Source organism: Sabethes cyaneus, chromosome 3 (assembly GCF_943734655.1).
Source record: "Sabethes cyaneus chromosome 3, idSabCyanKW18_F2, whole genome shotgun sequence".
Taxonomy (NCBI): Eukaryota; Metazoa; Arthropoda; class Insecta; order Diptera; family Culicidae; genus Sabethes; species Sabethes cyaneus.
Genome location: NC_071355.1, coordinates 197,395,877 through 197,418,438, shown reverse-complemented (window position 1 = coordinate 197,418,438; position 22,562 = coordinate 197,395,877). Strand labels below are relative to the sequence as shown.

General features: G+C 38.2%; 1 protein-coding gene across 1 annotated transcript; it reads right to left on the bottom strand.

The window, feature by feature from the left end:
- Positions 1-20,233: 20,233 nt before the first annotated feature.
- LOC128740574 (uncharacterized) lies at positions 20,234-22,292 on the bottom strand. Its single transcript, XM_053836132.1, has 2 exons — positions 22,092-22,292; positions 20,234-20,683 (listed from the first exon to the last, which is right to left on the bottom strand). The coding sequence occupies exons 1-2, from the start codon at positions 22,290-22,292 to the stop codon at positions 20,234-20,236; spliced, it is 651 nt and encodes a 216-aa protein (XP_053692107.1).
- Between the last annotated feature and the right edge of the window lie 270 nt (positions 22,293-22,562).

Sequence of the window (22,562 nt, the reverse complement as noted above, 5' to 3'; positions counted from 1 at the left end):
TTAGTGTACGCAGACGATCTGAAATTGTATCTTGTTGTACGGTCAATTGAAGATTCTCGTAATCTACAAAAGCTGCTGGATATTTTCGTGAATTGGTGTTGCAAGAACTGGCTGATCGGTAGTATTTCAAAATGTCAGGTTATGACTTTCCATCGCATTGCTAACCCTGTTATTTTCGAATACAACATTGATGATCAAGCACTTGAAAGAGTTGATCATGTCAATGATCTTGACGTTATTCTCGATGCAAAACTTAACTTCAATCTAAATCGCTCGGCTATTATCTCTAAAGCAACTCGGCAGCTCGGCTTTATTTCTTAAATTGGACGAGATTTTAAGGAACCATACTGCTTGAAGGCTTTGTACTGTTCCCTGGTGAGACCTCCATTGGAAAACGCGTGTCCTATCTGGACTCCATATCAACTAACCTGGAATTTACGAATTGAACGAGTGCAGAAGAGGTTCATTCGTCTTGCGTTACGTGATCTTTCCTGGCGAGATCCCGTGAACCTGCCTCCGTATCCTGATCGCTGCCGCCTTATTGGGCTTGACACCTTAGAACGCCGTAGGAAAATTCAGCAAGCCATGTTTATTGCCAAAATATTGAATGGAGAAATTGATTCAACGAACATTCTTTCAGCGTTGAACTTCCGTGCTCCTCAGCGTTCTCTCCGCTCTGCTGGACTGCTACAACCTCTATCGCACCGTACAACTTTCGAATTCAATGAACCTATGTCAGCGTGTATTCGAACGTTTTCCTTAGTGGAGCACATGTATGAATTCGGAGAACCATCGCACAAATTTTTCCAAAAGATTTCTAATTCTAGTATTTTATAAGTGACATTGATTTTTTGTATTTAGTTTAGGTTAGTTACTCACTTGACAATTAATGTTTATTTATTATGTGGTATGTGATGTGAATTGTAATAATGTATTTTTGTAAAGATGATGGGGTTTTTATGCCTACGTGAGGATGGCCTCAGCTTGGCTTTTCCCCATCCAATCATTGCTCCATGGAGACCTATTAGGTCGGATGGATAGAAAAAATAATAAATAAATAAATAAATAAATAAATAAATTATCTGTGGAGCCGCTAACACAGAAGTATGTTAAGAAGGCAATCATTGAGCTGAAAAATGGTTAGGCTACTAGAAAGGATGGTACCCGACTGGATTTCTAAAGACAGATCATTATTACGGTCTGGAACGAAGAATAAATACTGGAGGAGTGGTTGCCCTATTTTTAAAAAGAACATCGACTCGGGTGTAAAAACCATCGAGATATTATATTGGTGCATTGGCTGTTTGTGAATTTTAAGGCGGCGTACGATTCGATCAAACGAAACCAGCTGTGGCACATAATGCTAGAGCATGGTTCCCCGACGACACTAGTTCCGCTGATTTGTGCAACGCTGAATGGGTCAAAATCATGCATCGGAATGAGTGGGTGAGACCTCAGCCGTTTTCATAATGTTCGATGGACTGAAGCAAGGGAATGCACCTTATATTCTTCATTGCCATGAAAGATGCAACACGAAGTGCAAACGTGGAAATAAGCGGGACTATTATTTCGAAATCTTGCAAGCTTCTTGGCTTTGCAGATGAAGTCGGTATCGTCTTTAAAAAAGGGAATCAGCAAGATCGCGACTTACCTTCAACACCGCCAAAGCGAAGTACATGGTTGTTGGTATGAAACGCGGGAGTCCAAATGATGTTGGTGTCGAGGTGGAGCTGTATGGGGAGCGATATGAAGTTGTGGAGGAATTCTAATACCTGGTACGCTAGTGACATTCGATAACGATGTAAGCCGCGAAATAAGACGACGAATTGCAGCTGCCAATCGGTCGGATTTCTGCGGAATACGCTGCCAGCTGAAGTCCCGTAGTTTGCAAATTCGCACAAAAATGGCGCTCCACAGAACACTAATCCTCTCGGTGGTCCTTTACGGACATGAATCATGGACGCTAAAGGATCGACGAGTGCTTGGGGATTTTGAGCGTAAAACTGTGCAATACTTGGTGGCAAAATGAAATGTGGCGCAGGCGCATGAACCTCGAGCTGTATCAAGTATACAAATATGGTGATATGGTAAAGATAGTACAATCTACAATGTGGCGGGCTAGGGTGGGCTGTGCACGTGACCAAAATGTCCGACGAAAGAGTAACTTAAACTTTTTTCAGCAGAGAACCGAGAAGAGGTTGTAGACTTCGGGGCAGACCCCGCACCCGATGGATGTGCGCTGTTGAGGACGATGCAAGTTCAGTTGGTGTTCGAGGGGATTGGAGATCCGCAGTTCAGGACCGATAGTACTGGAGAACCATAATTCGCTCGGCGCTGGATCGATGACAGACCGTCACTTCTAAAATAAAATAAGAATTTATTGACCTTCAAAATAGTATTACTCAATGATAGAAATTGCGATTCGTTTTATTTTTCAGCGGGAGGTATAAAATTTGTCAAGTGACGCCATATGGCATCATTGACCTGATTCGAGTTAATAAAGCGGATTTTTCGTGCACATCCGACTATGATCACCAAAAAGTATTCCATGAAGAGTGTATTCTAGGTTTCACTAAACAATATTCGTTCAGACATTTTTTACTTTTTACCCTGTCAGCTGTTAGCTTCCGTGTTTTTCTTATATTTTTTCCAAATTTTTCAATCTATAACCGAAATTCGGACTGATATTTTTAATTCATTCCGAACAGTCTAAACATTAGTTCTAATTTCCGGAAAACACCAAAAAAACCGAAAAAATGCGAAGACACTTTTAACATTCCCACGAATGTTCCTCAAGGTAGTATCTTGAGACCATCATATTCATATTTCAAACGATTGACCATTTGAGGGGTGTTTATCATAAATTTGCGGTTAACAAGGATGATTCGTTTTTCTATCAAGAAGAAGTTTTTGTTTCTATTTCGTTGTAAACTGCGTCGTTTTTCGCATTTATTAACTGATTAATGCAGCAGAATGCTAAAACATTTCATGCGAATGTATCTTGTTCTGAAGCGAGAAAGCAAAATTTATGATCCCGAATGAGATGATCTTTTTCGCAAAGCATAGGCCAAGCAAGCCCACAGGGCGTAATGAATTTCGCACGTTGTAATTAACTCTTTCTTTTGGAGCCTTGCCACTTTTATCGGCAGTCAGCGAAGCCAAAAGCTATACAGCAAGTGACAGCAAATTTTGCGACAAGTGTGCCTGTCTTGACTTTAAATTGTATGTTAATGTTAAGCTAAAGCTTGATAAACCTGTATGGTGACAGGATAGTATTTTAAATTAGTTGGATTGTTGAATTCTGAAGTCGCTAAAGTATGATTTAAAAAGGTAATTATGGTGATTTTTCTTGCGAAGGTAAGAATCCAATAGTGTAAGTGGTAATGACAATGTGGAACAAATTAAATGCCTGATATCATTAGGTCATAATTGCAGCTAACTTTAGATCTAACCAATATATCAGCAGTGGTAACGGCCAGCATGCGCTTGCCGTGCGTGCTTTCGAAAAACAAAACACCAATCAATTTCAAAACCGGTTCTTTAACAACACTCCGTTAACTAAATGATTTATCGCGTGAAATCGGCAGCAGTCAAACGGTGTGCATCAATCTCCTCCATCTTCGAATGCTGTGGGCAAGACAAATAAAGCATTCTTCTGAAATGAAGTTGCACCTTATCTGAGCAGAGCAGTGAGTGACTAATGACCGGGAACCGGGCCATTCCGAACAGGTTGGTGTTTGTTGCATGTGTCTTCTAATTAATATTAGCCTGGAATTTGACAGCCATTACAACACGGGTGAACGTCATTCCCGTCCGGGTGTGCTAATTAAGTGTGTGATATTTGAGAATCAGAAAATTAAATCGATATTCTCTGTGGAAGCCCTTTTTTCTGTCTTCGATGACGTTTCTGAAGCCTCTGTGCCACACACACATCATTGGTTCAGCGACTTAATAGATTTTATTTCGTGTTTTATCAACGGGCCCATTAGAAGTGAGAGTGTGACTGCATTTGAAGTGGTTTGTTTTATTTATTCAACTCAACAGAAAAGAATGGAAAATGAAATACGAGGAAGTCATCGGGAACTTATTTGCTTTATTCGAAGGGATTTTTCACTTATATTTTAGTATCCCGGGTAAAGTCTTATCAATTTTGCAAACACATTGTTGAAAGTTTCGCTTCTCATTTCCAATGATTCAGTGCCATTTTGTTAAAACAAATTGCAACAATTGTTGGTTTTATCATTCCAATGAAGCTTTGTTTTGCAAATAAGTTTCGACACTAGCGTACGATGTCGGCTAACCGATCCGTGGCGACGACGTTTGAGTAGCGTTTATTAATTTAATGCACATAAATTTGCTTCATTCCAATATATGTAACATGATCGCTTGTATTACGTCAAGCGAGGAATGGTTGGTTGTTGGATTGACCACGGAACGTCGTCGGTGGCATGAAATATGCCTGTCTCCTTGCATCCCACAGTTGGAACCGAACGAGGAGGATGGAAATGGCTAGAAGTTACCGAAGGGGTTATACTATTCTAAGAATTTAACATTGAAATGAACGCACCTTAAAAAAAGTAGAAGAGGGACAAGTGGCGTAAAATGTGCTTTTACACATATTTACTCAGGAAAAGATTATGTTTGATGTTTGTGTGAACAAAATGTCAACTAAATTTAGAATGGAAAGATTGACCTTTTTAGTGATAGATTTATGCAGTTGTTCTAAATATCCCGGGGCGCATTTCAAATAACTTTACTCCTCTAACTCAGCTCTAACCTTTATTGCTAGTAAAAAGTAGAACGGGCAATTAGGTAGTATGCAAGACGGTACGATAGAAGTGCGAAAACAATTGAATTGACGTAATTAGTTACAAGTCGATGCCATCGGAGCGATGGAACTATAATTGATTGGATGGCATTTGGCATTTTTCCTTGGTATGTAAGTCTAGGTAAGTTTGTTTAGAATGTGTCATTTGAAACTTCATTGAATTCGATAATAATGGAAATAACATTATTATCGCTCTATTGAGCTTGTTGAAAGAATCTTATCTTCTTTATTATATCTTTATTGACAATCACCGTTTATAAGCGCGCAAACTACGTTTGTTTCACATAATTGCCCTTAGAATAAAATCTTCTATTATATAATTGAAATGTGTTATTATTTTTAAAGGGCAAAATTTGTCAAAAATATTTACTCTGATTTGAAATTCACAATTGATTCAACACGAACAGTCAGTAGAAAACAAATAGAATGAAACTGTCGGTAAACAAAGTCGAACATATTGGTTATCAATAAATTGCTCCAATTCTACCGTGCACCGATGTATCACACGGCCGAAGGTCGTGTTGCTGTCAATCATGAATCTTTCTTAACGCAAAATGAAGCAAACAAGCAACATCTCTCTGATTGGTGGTGGCTCAGTGGCGTCATCGTTTAACGTTGCGGTGATAACTTGTTTATCACGACGTTTGCCTTGCTGCTGATTGAAATGTTGCTGCCCTACTTCGAATTGGTTAGCTTTTTTTACCGATAGTAAACCAATATCGCGTCTCGATTCTTCATTCAGTCATTGTAACGTGTTTCTTTTTCTTCTTTTCATCATTTCCAGACAAAGACACCTGTGTGGCATCTTCACAGAAAAAGGTAAGTGAAATTCAAAGTTACTCTTGGTAAAATCAGTTGGGCTAAATGGTCCCTGATTAACATCAACGGAATATTTTTCAAATTACTTAGCATTTCGTTGGCTCCATCCGTAAAATATGTGATTTACACGTGCGCATGTTTCGGGAACTCCGCAACGCAACGGAGAAATGAGGAACCTCTGTAGTAAATACACTCTAGTTCAAAAGTGATAAAAAGCTTCAGATAAATTTGGTCAACAGAATCACTGCAATTAACGTTGAAAGCCTTTCCCGCGTGAAGTGGTTCGCTAGATTCGTACCAAACGGCGCATTACTTATCAGTCAGTAAGTGGTGTTCGCACCCGAGGAAAATTTCGAGTATTTCGCTGACGTCCGCGGCAATTTTCGACTTGACCGCTTTCGGTGGATCTGCTTGGTCTCCCATGTGTAGGTCAAGTGCAGCGGCCGGCTGATCGGGTGATGAAGGTCCGACTGTCTGTGGGACTCAGCAGTTCACCATCCTCAGTTCGGTGGTGATAATAACGTGCCTGTTATCTGTTTTAATAAAGGCTGTACGTACTTTCGGTAGGTATCACGCGTGCTCCGTTCGCAGATTTCGGTCTGCTTTCGCGGGCCTACCGTCGCGTCGGGCTTGATTGGATCTGTGGCCCTCGGTCATTATCATGCTCTTGCCAACCATCCGAATGGAGGTCGTTTGACGGCGTTCCCCGGTCCCAATCAGGGAGCGGTGTGAGTGTGTATATGATGGCCCACAGGTGTCATTAATTTGATGGCCCTGTTGGCAGCTTTATTTATGCTTCGAAATTAAGTTTTTCGGCTTGCATTGGCAGGTTTTTCACTTATTGAGAGCTAAAAATTTATTCAGATAGCTGTATTAATATTAAATAAAATAATTGTTTTTATCACAGGCTGTGCATTGGAGTGTTTTCTTTTTATGTTTAATGGAGTGGTACGATGTAATAGCAGTCCGATTAATTCTGTTCACGAGCGAAAAAAACTTATAATAACATGCCCAGGTTTCAATATATTTTTGCATATTTGCTTGGTTGGTAAGAGAAACTTCTTAGAACTGAACGGTTAGGGGAAGACGGGGTAAGACGGTCCCCTAAGCGAATAAATTGTGTAGCATAAAATGTGTACGAAAATTCACCTTTTCTTGTTCCACACATGGAAAAGCATTCATTTATCTACCATTAAAAATTATATAAAGAATTAATTAGTCTATTTTTCCGTGATTTTTCATCAATTTTCGAAACGTCTAAAAATTACTAGTTCACAACCAGGCGGGGTAAGAAGGACCACCAGAGGGGTAAGACGGACCATGGCGGAGTAAGGCGGATTGTGGCAGATTTGAAGGTTTCTTTGAGTTGTAAACACAATTTCAATATTATTAACTAAGTAAGAACAAGTTCTTAAGGGGTTTTAGGTACATGCTAAAAGAAGGAATTTTACTACTAGTTCAATTTTGAAAATAAGAGTAGACGTTATTTTACTCCACTGGCTTTTATTTACTCTTTTCTTGGCGTTATTTTGTTGATTTGTCAGCAGGACTTTTACTCTTTGAATACGCTTCACTTTAGGTGAAGGCAAAGAAGGCAACACATTAAATGAGCCGTTAAGTGACTTGGGATCATCGAATTTTGATTCCGTTAGATCCAAATTTACATTGATTTTATTATTCGAATGGCACTTGTTGGATTCTTTTGACGTGGGAGGGACTGGATGATCTCAGATTCAGGAATAATTTTTATTACAGGTGTACTCTATTTCGAAAAAGACACTGATGAAGCCTGCAAGTCGTAAACGAAATGCGTATCTATCAGAATAATAAAAAAGTTAGTCAAATTCAACAGGAAAAAAGTTGGCTTTTTCATTCAATATTTTTAAAATCTATTAAGACACTAAACAGAAGAACTTTAGGCAATTATGAGCACTATGACGTATGGCCCTTTTACCCCGTGAAAAATGGCCCGTCTTACCCCTAGTTAACAATTTACATTATTTTGCTTTTATCTCTTAATCCGTACTATTTTATTTATTAAAGTCAGTGGTAACAGAAACGACAAAATACATAGCTTTTTTGCTGAAAACCTTAAATTTGTTGCTGCTGAAATTATATCGCATGAAGACACTGCGAACGAATAGTTTGTTTTGATTCTAGTTTTGACATTGCATACGGCCGAGTGCCACAGGTTGTCTCGAAAGTGTTTAGATAGTCTAATAAACAAAACATACTGGGGCATTTGCAGAAAATTTAAGGATTTCTTGGCGAAATCGATGTGGTCCCTCTTACCCCGCCGGGCCTTCTTACCCCTTGTTACCCTACTAACAGATGTTGACTTAAGTTTCGGCAGAAAAAATAGTGTCTTCTAGAGTTAATTTCACTTTATGATAAGATAATGCAAAAGTATTATGCAGATATTTTCCCAAAATGTTTGCTATCGTAAGAGATAGTAGGTTTCCCATGGCTATGCAAAATGTTTATAATTTATCCGGTGACGAAGGAAGCATCTGCAATCTCTTTCAACGTAATACATAGCATCCATGAATTTTCTTGATGAAATTTGAATACACATAGTCATCTGCAACTGTTATATTTGCTTCAATAACTAAATAAAAAATAATTCTATATTTTTAATTATTAAAAGACTAGAAGGATTTTTTTAAATATTTTCTTTGAAATAAAACGTAGTTTTTTGATTTTGATTGGTTTCCTCGGATACCTTAGCAAAATTTGCTTATATTTTTATTAAAAAATGTTCTGCTATACTTTGTGGAAAAGATATGATTTGCATACATTCATACATTCGTTGTCCCACGTCAAGCCCACGTTCCTGCCATTAGGCGCACTGCATTGTACTTTTTTCATTAGACAATGCTCAACATTTTTAAATATCTAAAGTGCAAGTGTGCAAACTTAACCAATTTGCGATACATGTTCAATTTTCTTGTTACTATGTTAAGTGTACCCGAAGATAGGAGACATAAATGTAGTTCTACGTTCAAAGAGATTTTTATTCGAAGTATGCTTTATTGCATAATTCGAAAAAAAACTCTGAACGTAGAAAGAAATTTTGCATTTCGAAATTCGTTGTTTCGGTGTAGTCGATGATGGTTGGGGGTAATAATTTTCACAACAATCGTAAAGCTTCCAGTTTTGTTTTAAGAGTAAGCTGTACTGTCTCCAGAATACATCAGAATGCTTTATTATGAATAACTCAGCAGTCCGCAATTCTCTATATTTCATACTTTCTGTCAGCAAAAACCATTAGCAAAATTTTAGTACGAAATTAAATATTGCTAAAGGCACAAACCTACCTCACAGTTGTGTGGAATGTGTCGCTCGAGCCATAAATACTCAAAGTACTGTTTAGCAATTGTGTGACTCCTCGATGAAAAAGATAACTGCATGGATCAAATCTGGTAATTATGAATCAGCTTGTAATGTGCTGCGACGCTGTTTGGTCGTATGTGAAGAAGTAGTGTCATGAAGAAACATTATCATATTCTGCGCTTGTAGTTTTTTTTTGAAAGCAGTAAAGTTATTTCAGCACTTGTTAACAGCACATTTTTTCTGTATGGACATTATCACTGCAACCAGTATTTCGATCTATTGTGATACTTTCAACTCATAATCAGGCAGGTTGAACCTTCTGCAGTTTTGTTCATTTTGACTCCATCAAATTGAAGACGCTACTCAAGTTGATACATTCACATGGATCTTTTTTGGCTGCTTTTGATCGTATCAATCACCAAATTCTGCTTTGAATACTGAGAGGCCTAGGAGCGTTTGATAGTTTTGTCTGCTAACTTAAGAGTTACCTGATAAGTTACCAGCTCTCAGTAAATTTAGGCTCTACTGAATCGTACAGTATTTGCAATTGATCAGGAGTTCCACAGAAAAGTAACTTAGGGCCGTTACTATTCCTTATATTCTTTAACTATGTTTGTTTCGTGATACCTCCTGGCGGCATGCTGTTGTATGTCGATGATTTAAAAATGTTCCTCACTGTGCGATCTGCTGATGTCTGCTGGATATTGGAAATGCGCATCAAAACTAGATATTAAACTACCTAATAGAAAAGTGCGGCGGTGGTGTAGAGGTAACACACTTGACCGGCATTCGAAGGACTTGAATTCGTTTTCCACTTCGTGTTGTTGAATGATACAATCCAATACATTGTTTGTCCATATATCAAAACTTTACAGTTCATTCAATTAATCATTTTTTGCATTAATACATTTACTCCCTTTCCAAAAAAGAATTTACGTCATGGCCACGTATACGGCCATACATAAGAAATAGTCTATATGTTTTGAAAAAAGTCCATTCCGGATTGGTTAAACAACACACTCAACAAGGGATTAAGAGCTGTGAGTTCGACTTTCACTTTCGCCAAGTCTATATTTTTGGCCTAATATCAAGAATTTTCAGTTTGCCTAAATCCATATTTTTTGCATTAAAAACATTCATTCTTCCCCAAGAGACATATTGCTAAAAATGGAAATAAAATACATTGACAACAATGCTGCATCATACTGTATCTCTATTTTTGCGAGTTATTTTTGTCTAATGAAAAATGAAAAAAAAATTCTTTCTTGTTAACTTCTACATGACTATACACGATCATGACATAAACTATTTTGGAAAGTGCAAAAGTGTCTGATGCGATGAATGGTTAATTGGATAAACTGGAAACGTTCGATATAGACCAAAAATACACACAATCTTTTTGTTGGTACCTGGCGCTTTTACTAGCTAAACTACCGCCACCTTCTATATCAGGTAGTCTACCCAAGTAACACACAAAACAAGTTAGAAAATAATATTCGTGGAAAGTAGTCGCTTAAGAGTACTATAAACGTACTTTGAAAACATATGTTGTTATTATTAAGGTTTTGAGATGTTTTGGGATAACATGAATTTATTTGACAGTTCATATCAAATGTATAATGTTTGTTTTGTCAACATGTCAACACGAGGTTTTTATTGTGTCTCCATTACTAAACTTAAACTACTGGAAGAACAAGTTGTAGCTTATGCTATAATGACGTTTTAAATTGGTATGAAATAACCGGATGCATACTTCTTTCAATTCTTGTTTCATTAGACTTCAATTTTTTGCGCTTTTCAGGTAATAGAGAAGTTCTGATATATGTAATATTATACTGTTCTATAACAAGCTGTGTTGCTTGGGTAATATCTAATTTTGTTTTATTCTCTCAATTCTTTCACTCCCCGTATACACGTCACACACTTCTTCATGCGAAGATATTGTTTTTACCACCGTGTATCACCGAACAAATAGATTGTTATCTACTCGGTCAGTGTGATAGAAACAAAGCATTACGTTGCCGACGTTCGCACTGTAAATCTCAGATTAAATCCCCCACCATAAAACAAAATTAGATATTACTTACTTACTTATGTGGCTTGCCATCCTAAGACAAAGCCTGTCGAACAAGGAGTCTCCAATTAACTCAGGCTACCGCTCACCGATTCCTTGGACACCGAGTACCCTCCGCCAGATCTCGCTTCACCTGGTCTAACCATCTTGCTCACTGCGCTCCTGGTCGTCTTTTTCCTACCGGACTTAAGGCAAATACCATCTTTGCAGGGTATTTGTCTGGCATTCTTGCAATATTCCCTGCCCATCGTATCCGTCCAGCTCCATCCGTACTCCGTTCTCCTGTACGCCGCCGAAGATCGTTCTTAGCACTCGTCGTTTGAAAACTCCGAGCACTCGTAAGTCCTCTTCAAGCATTGTCCATGTTTCAAGCCCGTAGAGAACAACCGGTCTAATAAACGTCTTGTACAGGGTGCACTCTGTACGGGGAATTAGTCTACTCGACCGCACTTGCATGTGAAGCCCATAACGTCATGGCGTCGGTACCGAATGTTGTTCACAACGAAGAGTTTTGAGCGCATCTTAACCATCACTAGGTAGTGGTCCGATTCAACGTTAGCGCTTCGATAGGATCTGACGTCGATAATGTTTGAGAAGTGCCGACCGCCGATCAAAACGTGATCGATTTGTGATTCTGTCTGATTTGGTGACCTCCAGGTGTACTTGTGTAGGATTCTGTGCTTGAAAAGGGTACTATGGACGGCCATTTTCTAGGAGGCGGCAAAGTCTATCGACTTTGTCTTAATCCTATTTCATTGGTCAGCTGGTGTTCGCTGAACCCTCCAATCACCGGTTTGTATTCCTCCTCCTGGCCGACCTGACCTGGAAATCCACGATGACAATCTTGATATAATGTTTTGGGCAGCGGTCGTATTCACTCTTCAACTGCGCGTAGAATCCTTATCGCCATCGGTACTTCTGAGGTGAGAGCTGTGCACGTTGATGATGCTTATATTGAAGAACCGGCCTTTAATTCTCAACCTGCACATTCGAGGATTGATCGGCCACCACTCAATCATCCGTTTCCGCATCTTGCCCTTCACTATGAAAGCTGTACCCGGCTCGTGTGTGTTACCGCAGCTCTGGTAGATGGTATATCCATCTCTGAGCGTACGTACCATTGAATTCTTCCAGTACACCTCCTGCAGCGCTAAGACGTCGATCTTGCGGCTCTTCAATACGTCGGAGAGCACTCGAGTGCTCCCTTGGAAGTTGAGAGATCGGCAGTTCCACGTCTCGAGTTTCCAATCCATAGTCCTGTTTCGTCGCGTGGGTCTTTTCCGATGGTTCCGATTATTCCGATTGTTCCGATTGTACCCGATCTCTACCTAGGTTGCTCGTATCTCGGCTGGTACCACGAGGAGGTAGGGATTGGAGTTGCTGAATAAGTGGCTGTGAACCACTGTAGGGTCTATTTTATGCCTATAGCTGGACAAGGCACCGACGGTACGGAAATTTACCAGTATATATAATTAATAAATCTTCGTATCAGACGCTTTCCAAAATAAAAAATGAGAACGTATTTCAATGGGACTTTCAACGAGTAGTTGGTTCGCCCCAATACATATTTAAGAATATTTTAGTGGTTTTTCCTCTTTCAATCCATAGTGCGTCTGCAATTGACCCGGCCACTTTTTGTTAAAATCTGCGAAGCTACAGAGTATTCTGTACATTCCGGATTGTGTTGTTATGAATAGAGGTTGACACCGAAACAATAACTGTTCAGCTGTGAGTAAAAAGTAGCAGCCATATTTTGTCACCGTGGCATCATGAAGAGAGGTTGTCATAATCCGTACCAATCTTAGTCATCTGTAAGGTTATCGAATGTGTAAGAAATATACAATTCTTACACATTGGCTAACCTTGCAGCTACAGGTCATCCTGAATGGCTTGCATTGAAATGGAACTGGTAATTCATTTTTTACCTGGGTTTCCTGTTACTAATTACTGTTTAACAATTTTGGTATGATTACTCTTGGAGTGCCTTGTAACACTAGACATTAGAATTGTCTATCTACTGTCAATTCGAATATTAAATATGAAAAAAATGATAACAAAAGCAGGTTTATACAATACAGGAAATAAATAAATTCTTAATATTGCGTGCTGTACGAAATTTGAACTAACATATTGAGCAATGGGTTGAGATTTTAAATAATTTCGTACCTAATTGAACTTAGAATTATGGTGCTTTCTATTCAGTGTTCTGAAAACCACAAGAATAAATTTTCCGTTTAAGCTATCGGTGCATACCAAATCATCACCAGTGAGTCTTCTAGGACGAGTAGAAAACATCAACTATCGAGCAACATCAACTCAATTACTTTATGAGCTGCATTCATGGGCTGGAAGCCCTCAAGCCGTCAGAAATCGATCATCATCTACCGAAGCTATCTTTCTTTATGGTCAGAATCTCATGACCTGTGCCTGGTCTAATCGTATTGGGGAAAGCGAACCCATCGCGCGTCGTTTCGCTTTGAGATCCATCCTAAAAGCTGTAAGGAGGAATATCTATTATTATATGGTTAGGCATGTATAGGAGGCACGATGCAGACAAACCGCAGCAGTAACGATCGGCCACGATCATTGCTTGTGCTTTGGAGAAAAATCGCCCCAAGGCTGACGCTCTCAATACCTATGTCGGAACCGTCGCGTCTGTCCGTCGAATTGTTCGTGTGCACTGTGGAAGTTATACGTCAATCTGCAAGCCGGCGACCGACTCGGTCCATTGATTCTTGGGGCTCCTCACGGCTGTCTCCACCGTTGTTCGTGTACGAGCGCGCGGTGCCGTCGTGAAGGTTTTCGAAAAATTAAAGGTGTGTTGCTTTCCGCAAACTGCGCCTATGCAAAGAATGCATCGATGAAAGAGACCCGGCTGTAATGTTTCCTATACGTACGTACATACCTAGCATATGAATTGAGATCAATGAGTCAATAATGTTTCATTGAGCTTGCCTACTGTATTGCAACCAGCAACCAGATTGAAGGTTAAAGAAAGCCTCCTTGTACTCGTTAAATCTTCCGGACGGAAAAGCAAATTTAGCGCAGTCGGTCAAAATTATAAAGAATTTTAATTGAATTTTAATTCAGTTTTAATTAACGTCACGTTGCACTAATGACCCTAGAGGGTTCAGTATGTTTTTAATGATAACTTCATAATAGTACATCGTTTGACCGGCAAAACCGGAAAGAATCTGTAGGTGAAGGGAGAGGAAAATTTCACAAAAAAAAATCATCCACAACAGGAAGCCTCACCCAGTCTCTGGGCCTGCAGTGATGATGAATCATGAAGGATATGAGATGGTCTAACGTGAAAAATGGGTTTCATTTACTAATCAGATATTGAACCGACACACAGGCAATGAAGCATAGACGGCCTATGGCCAGCTGAAGCTCGGTAGGAAGGAATAGAAAAAGAGTGAGTGAGATAGAAGAAGCTAAAGTAATGGAGATGAATCCGATTGGAATCAGAGAAACGCAAAAAAATACTCACCGGTAATCGAACATAGACCCTAACGCAACAGATCATTTGGTACAGTGACGATCGATTGCTTCCTTTCGTGTCGATTTCGTCTTGATCGAGTGATTTGCACTTCTTGTTTTCTTGACGGTTGGTGGGATGCTTTCTTTTCACTTTCCGCAAATCATCACGCTGACTGCCGGCTGGTTTCATTCGCTCGGAGAAGCTGAATTACTGTTATTTGGAAGCATCGGGTGACAAGCATGCTCACTTGTTGTTCATATTGGCTGCTTGATGTAATGTAATACACCTACCTACCTTGGGGCATAGTCGAAATCCTCTATTGAAATGGGGATCTGAAACGTTTCGAGTCCCGGCATAATGAAGGTATTAAATCTTACCTTTAGCTAAATTTCGTTAACACAATTTTCTTTGTGAGACAGTGGACAATGTGTCCATCGTTATAATAAAATAGCACACTAAACAGATTCACTGATTGGTAGTGATGGTGAAATTTATCACCAATCATCAATTATGGTGTTCTTGTGCTTTAGCAGATAATTGCTAACAGCAGGTGATAACTAGTTTAACAGTAATAACTGGACCCGGTACTGGCACTTGTGTATTCATATATATTTTTTTTGAAATTAAAATTGCTATAATTGGCTAAATCCGGTTTATTTTTTCCAATTAATTATTAGCTTGCAGACTAATATAACAGTTAAAAGTAAAAGGAAGCGTATGGTTCGTTTTCAATCTATTTAAATACTTGAAACGAATGATCCATGAAAATAGGATAGAAAACTTATTTTATTAGGTGATGGATTGATCCTCAGTCTTAATCGAACAAGTAGAGAATTTATGCCACTTAATTAAATATGTTATCAAATAAACGTTAGCAGTGTTAGAAGATCTTAATAACGTTCTAGGTGGAAAAGTAAAAAAATGAACATATTCAAAATAAATACTTTGCATACTCATTTAAACCGACCTTAAACTTCCCGACTTGGTGCCTTTCAACGTAGAGTACTACGCGACAAACTCGGATCCCGTATTTCATCAGCTTGTTCCATTATATCTGGAGTTTCGCAAGGCAGCAACATGGAACCTTTACTTTTCATGCTGTTCTTTAACGATCTTGCGTTATTGTTTCGTGTTCGCTGCAAGTTAGTGATACGCTGATGAAACTGTTTTGATGAAAACCATAAATCATAAAGACGACTGCGCCGTTTGCAAGATGTGCTCGGTTTGTTTGTTGATTGGTGCAAAGAGAAACGGCTTATTATGAGCGTTGACAAATGCGAAGTGATGAACTTTCACTGCATCAAAAACCCGATAAACTTAATTTATGCTATTGATGGTACTGAGCCACTCATGGTGGACCGAGTTAGCGACCTAGGTGGCTTACTGGACACTAAACTGTCATTTAATTTGCATGGCGATTCAATCATTTCTAAAGCATCTCGGTAACTTGGACTTTTCTCTTACAGAATTATACTGGCAGAGCTGAAAATGGCTTTCGAATATAATTTTGAAATTCAAAATGATCAGCCCGGTTACAAGCAGGTTTTTTGATGGTGGAGCATCAACCTTTCAAAAGCTTGTTTTGTTTAGGAAAAATCATGTAAACGCATCGAATTCTGCGCACCTCATATTTCAGTCAACACTTTCAGCTTCCTGCTAATTTTCATCTTAATTAACACATCTAGGAAAATATGTTTACGTGAGTCTATTCACTTGTGAATGCTATGATTTTTGAGGAAAATATGCGCTGCGCTAAATTATCTCAAGTAACAATTCTAAAACAATACCATGACAATTCAAATCAAAAGCCACTTATAGCTAGCTATAAACCCTTAATAAAACTGTTACAAAAGCAAGTTTATTGTGTTTGCTTATATTATCACGATAAAACTGGCTGAATGCGACACATCTCTTATAAACTAAGTATAAGTGGAGCGTAGCAATACAATATGGCGCACCAATCAAAGTTGTTCTTATTGCAGTTGCTTATCGAACCGCAATAAAACTGTTAGATTAAGGTGCTATTAACTCAGACCAAGCAGATTGATTGCTGCTATTATGATTAATATTAGAGTTCAACATCGAAATCAATTTTTTATGCGAGGCCATATTACCGTTTTCTGGCATTTTTTGGTCGCCAACAAACACTGAAAGTTGCAGAACGGAAGATAATCAATTTTCAAGTCAGAATTAGAAACTAAGACTGAGTAATCGAATATATTTATTTTGTTTAAAAAAATGGTTTTCAAAAAATGAAAAAAATTTTACACGATAAAATTTGATGCGCATATGCTGCACAACTAAGTGCTGAAAATTTATTATATATTCTTGCGGATGTTTTGTTATGGTCGCTGTAAATCAAAGTGATCAGGATGAGCTTTGACTTTTCTACTTACAGCGAAATATTTTCAAGTTAATAAAACTGTCTGTGTGACCTAGCTTTATGCTTTATTGGCTCGTCGAATAAAGCAAAAAGTTTCATTAGATTATGGCGGTTGCCGTCATCGGTTTCATTACTGCTTTCAGCAGAGCATAATAATCCTACTTGAGCTTATGGCCTGACTCTTCAAGAGGTTACAAAATCCTTCTGTAGAGTGGACCTCTTGAAAGGAAGTTTTATAGCGGTCATCAGAAGGTTCTAATGGAGCTCATAGTTTTATTAGCGATTTTATGAAATTAGTCATAAAACCACTAGAGGAACGTAATAAAACTTAAATTGCTGCTTGGGATAGGACGCAGACTACAGAATCTTCGATTTTAAGTCTAATTCCAAGCGCAATTTCATGTCCTATTTTAAATCCAATTTCATCTTCAATTTCAAGTCCAATTTTAGTTCCACAGCTGGTTCAACATGTGTCCAATTTTTAGTTTAATATGAGTTCAATTTCGAGTCCAATTTCAAGTCTATTTTAAATCCCAGTGTGACATTTTAATTTTAATCTTAATTTGATACGGATTTTAGTTCCAAGTTTAAGTCTAGTTTATAGTGCAATTAGTCCTGTTTCAAGTCCCAGTTTAAGCCCTAACAAATTTAAAGTCCAGTTTCCAGTTCAGTTTTAATCCCAATTTCAAATTCAAATCCACGTTCTTATTTAATGTCAAATCCAATTTAAAGTTTACTGGAGCCCAGGCTGGCTCAAGTTGTCCGCCTTTTCTGTAAAATTTAATGTAAAAAAGCTTCGTAACTGGACTAGAATGTGCGAAGTTTTTAACCCACTTGGCCGGCATTTTTGCCATAAGTAAATTAATTGCGTCAAAATGAATCCATCCCAATTCTAAGATTTATAACGTTCCACATAAAACTACTAATGAAACTTTGAGCTCCACCAAAACTTTCTGATGACCGTTATAAAACTTGCTTCCGATCATTTGGTCCTTTCTTCAGAATCTTTTTATAGGCTCTTGAAGAGTCAAGCCGTAAACTCAAGTAGGCTTTTTACACTCTACTGAAAGTAGTAATAAAACCGATTGTGCTTTTCGCTGTTTGATGACCACCACTATAATCTAATGGAGCCTTTCGCTACAAAGCCATAAACATATCACTTGTTCTGGTAAAAAGCTTTACCAGTTGGCCAAATTTGTTAATTTGAAAATATATCCGTAAGCAGAACAGTTAAAGTTTTACTGTCAGACCATCCTGATCGATTTTCTTTAAAACGACCATAATAAATATCCCAAAGAATATACATTATACAATATTATACAATATTGATACAATAGGTGGATAAAATCAATAAGTACAGAAATACCTCCAATAAGGCGATGGGTTATGCTGTACGCCCATCGCGATATCTCAGCTGTCCATTAACCAATAAAGCTGATTGATGGTAGATGACTAGGTTATACCAGGTACTAACAATGTACCAAAAATTGACTTTATTCATTAATGAACAACTAAGAAATCGCCGTGGGCGTACACCACCACCCATCGCCACCCATTTGGGAAACTGCTGTATATTCAGTTGGCCAATCGCAATTTCTAGCTAAATCATTCTAATTGCTTCCTGTGACAGGAAAACCGATTGATAGGGGGAAGTCCTGTATGACCGGACTGGCCTCTATGCCCAGACACTGGCGATTTCTCAAAAACAAAAAATGATAATAATATTTGGAAAGAATGGATCAATAGTACTTTAATGGTACAATTGTTATATTATGTGTCCATGTCCGCCGGTCTGGCAGAACAAAGGGATGAAATCAGAGATCTGTTGACGGTTACCCGCCATAGCTTTTGCTTGTCGCCAGGACCCAGGACAGGTTCTCGTCTACAGCCTGGATGTCGTTGGCTAAGATGCGTCGCCATGAGCCTCTGGGTCTGCCTCTTCTACGCTGTTCTTGCGGATTCTACTCGAGTGCTTCTCTGCAGATCTCGTTCGCTCCTTTCCTCAAGTGACCGAACTACTTCCACCTACGTTCACGAATTTCTGTTGCTATCGGCCGTTGATGACATCGACGATAGAGTTTCTCATTGGATATCCAGTTGTCAGGCCACCAAGTGCAGCCGTAGGCACCGGTTGTTTTCGAGAAGTTGCTAATTTATTGCGGTTTGACAAGCAATAAGATCAATTTTGCTTGGTACGCCATATTGTATTGCCACACTCAGTGCTGCAAATATTCATGAACTCAATGTTCAAGCTTATGGATTATCAGCCTACCTTATATTCAAGTTTATTATCACAGCAAACATTCGAAATAACATATATATACCAAGCACGAGTTTCTTGTAAGAGAATATTCAATATCAGCAGGCAGTGATATAGTAACAAAACTGATATTCATGTTTGAGCAGTGAAAATCAATTCAATAAATGTTATTGTGTGGAATGGCATTATCCCCTAGAAAATATGCAAATTCAAATGCCTTTTAATGTTTTTGCGGAATGATGAAACTTTTGCAACATTTATAGACAGTAGTTATGGGATTGGGGTGGTTTAGCAGGTTAAATATTAAATATTATTAGTTAAATAAAATTAGTTAACGAATTTGAACGAATAATTTTATTTAGAACTTTCATATGATGCTAGCCGTCAAAACGCGCTAATATTCGTTAAATTGTCCTTATTTTGCATTTTATTTTTCAATAAAGTATTATAATAAAGTATTTATACCAGTAAATTGTTTTTCTCTACTAGTAGGTACTGTCGGAATGGCAGCTAGAAATAATATTTGAAGGAGCGTTGTCGTCAAATGCCACTAACGTAACAAGGCTAGGGTATTTCAAAGCACGTGCCCCATATATACACAAAAATTTAATTTCTGATGATATACGTACGGAGTATCAAAACTAATCTTCCGGTATGTTTGCGAGAAATTAATTTTAATGCTTAGAAGCCGGCGTCTCATCATACTATCATCTAGTTTTTCAAGGACATAATATGCCCTACGATTACCGAACTTTCTAAAGGATCGTCTCGATTCTACATTTTTATCAAACCCTTATTCTTATTCTGTTTTTATTGACATGTGTTTAAGCATCACAATACGATATCTGATCAGAATGTAGAATCGAGCTGATGCTTTGAAAGGTTGTTATCTCCCTTCAATTTAAGTTTGGAAACGTCAGTGCAAATAACTGAATATGAAAAACATTCGAGAAGAGAGACAGGGTAATGCAAATAAAAAGATGTTTTACGATTTCTATATTATATATATTTACTACTATAAAATATTTAAAAATTATTTAAAGGAATTACATCTATTCCTTTAAGTCCATCCATTCGTATGATGGTATCTTCTGGAAGATATCTCTATTTAATTTAATTAATAAAATGTTTTCTAATGTGTCTTGACCCAAGCCAGTTCTGTGCGGTGACAACACTAAAGCGAGGGCGCTAAATGCTCGTTCCACGGACACCTGATTTGATGGAGTCGCCAACACAACCATGGCTACTTCAAACAATTCCGGGTGGCTTTCTCTTCGTTTCAACCAATGTTGAAATATATCACTTGTATGACTTTGCCGTGGTTCAGCATCTAGTGCCTTTAACTGTTGAACAAAAGATGATTCATTATCATTATCCGTTTTTGATAAAGTCCCACCAAAAAGTTCAGTAATAACATCATCAACTTGAGAGCTGTTTGCTTCACTTTCTGCCATTAGACTAGATAGTGGAGATGGTTTCAATTTACTGATTCTGTTCCATGTCTCTTTGATGTAGGGGTATTAGGGGCATAATGAGCACCCTAACTTGTTGGCTGATTTAAGCACCCAAAATGACTGAATTTTTAAAGGGTCGTCATTGCAAAACATACATTCACTATCGATAATTAAAGGCATACTGTCGACAAATTGAAAAATAATTGATTTGATGACGAAAATTGCAATTTAAACTTGTGCATCAAAAACTAAAAATCGGTCAGTGTGTGGGGCAAAATGAGCACCCCCTGGGGCATAATGAGCACCCTTATAAACACATGCTTGAAGGGTGTATATAAGTACAACTACACACACACACTCACACACATGCATATACACATACATACACACATACATATACATATACACATACACACACACCCATACATACACAAACATAAAACGTGTCAAAACGTCGAAAAAACTATTGACCGTAAGCCGCTTGAAGTCAATTGAGCCGCGGAGGTTGCCTCTGGAGCACACAAAGAATGTTTCGGATGACGCTAAAGCTAGCTGTGTTTTAGTGTTGAAGACATATGCTTTTCCATTTTCCTCTGCCAGCTGGTATACGAGGATTCTGATTTCACGGGTAGTAATACCGTAGCATCGAACCTCCATTTACAAAATATGGACCACCAGTTCTTGTTCTGCAGCGGGAGTGAAAACAGACAGTTTTGAAGGAATCAATTTGGTCTACCCCCTGCCCCGAGATTGCTCTTTCGTATGGCCTCACATACCGAGCTAACGTCTGCCGCAGAATGCCGTGGAACTTGGCGACATATTTTGTGGATATTCCGATTCGCCTTATAGTGGTCAAGGTCGCTTGCAAGGCCTTTTTTGACCAATTATGTCTTCTGGATTCTCTTGGCATATTCATACCATCACTGTAAACAAGCATAGACACGATAAACAAAGAAACTGACAGGTTAGTTAATGCAACATAGTGCTCGTTTCACCCCACCTAAGGGTGCTCATTTCGCCCCCAGTCAAGTAGTTAAAGTAAAAATGGGTTTTAACACTAATTATAGTATAAAATCAAAACTTCAAAGAAGGTGAAATTTGAGATACAATGTATACATCATGTTGCAGTGTGCACTTGATAGTTTAAGATATTTAAATGATCGTAAAAGCTTATTTGGTAGTGCACCAAAATTATAATTTTTTCAGCGTCTGAGAACCAAGTTGAGTTTTTTAATATAACTCCGTGTTTTAAAAGCAGCGATCACTCATTTTTTGATAAATAGATACTGTAGTACCTACAGCAGTGTTTCGCATGCCGTATGATATTACAAAATGCGTACTTTCGTAGAAAGGAGGGGTGCCCATTTCGCCCCGTGTGCTCATTATGCCCCTAATCCCCCTATGTCTAAAAATATAAGAACCAACCGACTGCAACAAACTGTTTTTAATGATGAACGGTAACCCAACATACCTGAATAAGTTGCTTCTCGTCATTGGTAAATAGTTTCGAGTTTAAAAAATTCAGGCGAGGGTCAATATATAAACACATTTGAAAAGCTTGCGATTCCTTCAATTTCACCAGGCGATCTGTTAACGTTTTTACTAGTTGGGCAGCAAACGGATTTCCTTTTAGTTGTTGAACATCATTAATTGCCATTATCCATAATATATAAAAATTCGATAGTGGTACGTGGGCTTCCTGCATTTTTTTGGTGCATATGTATAATGGTTCGAAAGCCTGCACATAATGTTTAATAAACTCCCAGGTTTTTACTGGTAGCTCTGTAAATGTATATCATTAGTTTTCACGAAAATTGACAATGAAACTATAATCAAACATATGTACTCAGAACCGAAATGAAAATATTAAGATTTCAAAGAAAGTTCTAAGTTTTCCTTTTGATTCTATCATTCATATATTATTCTG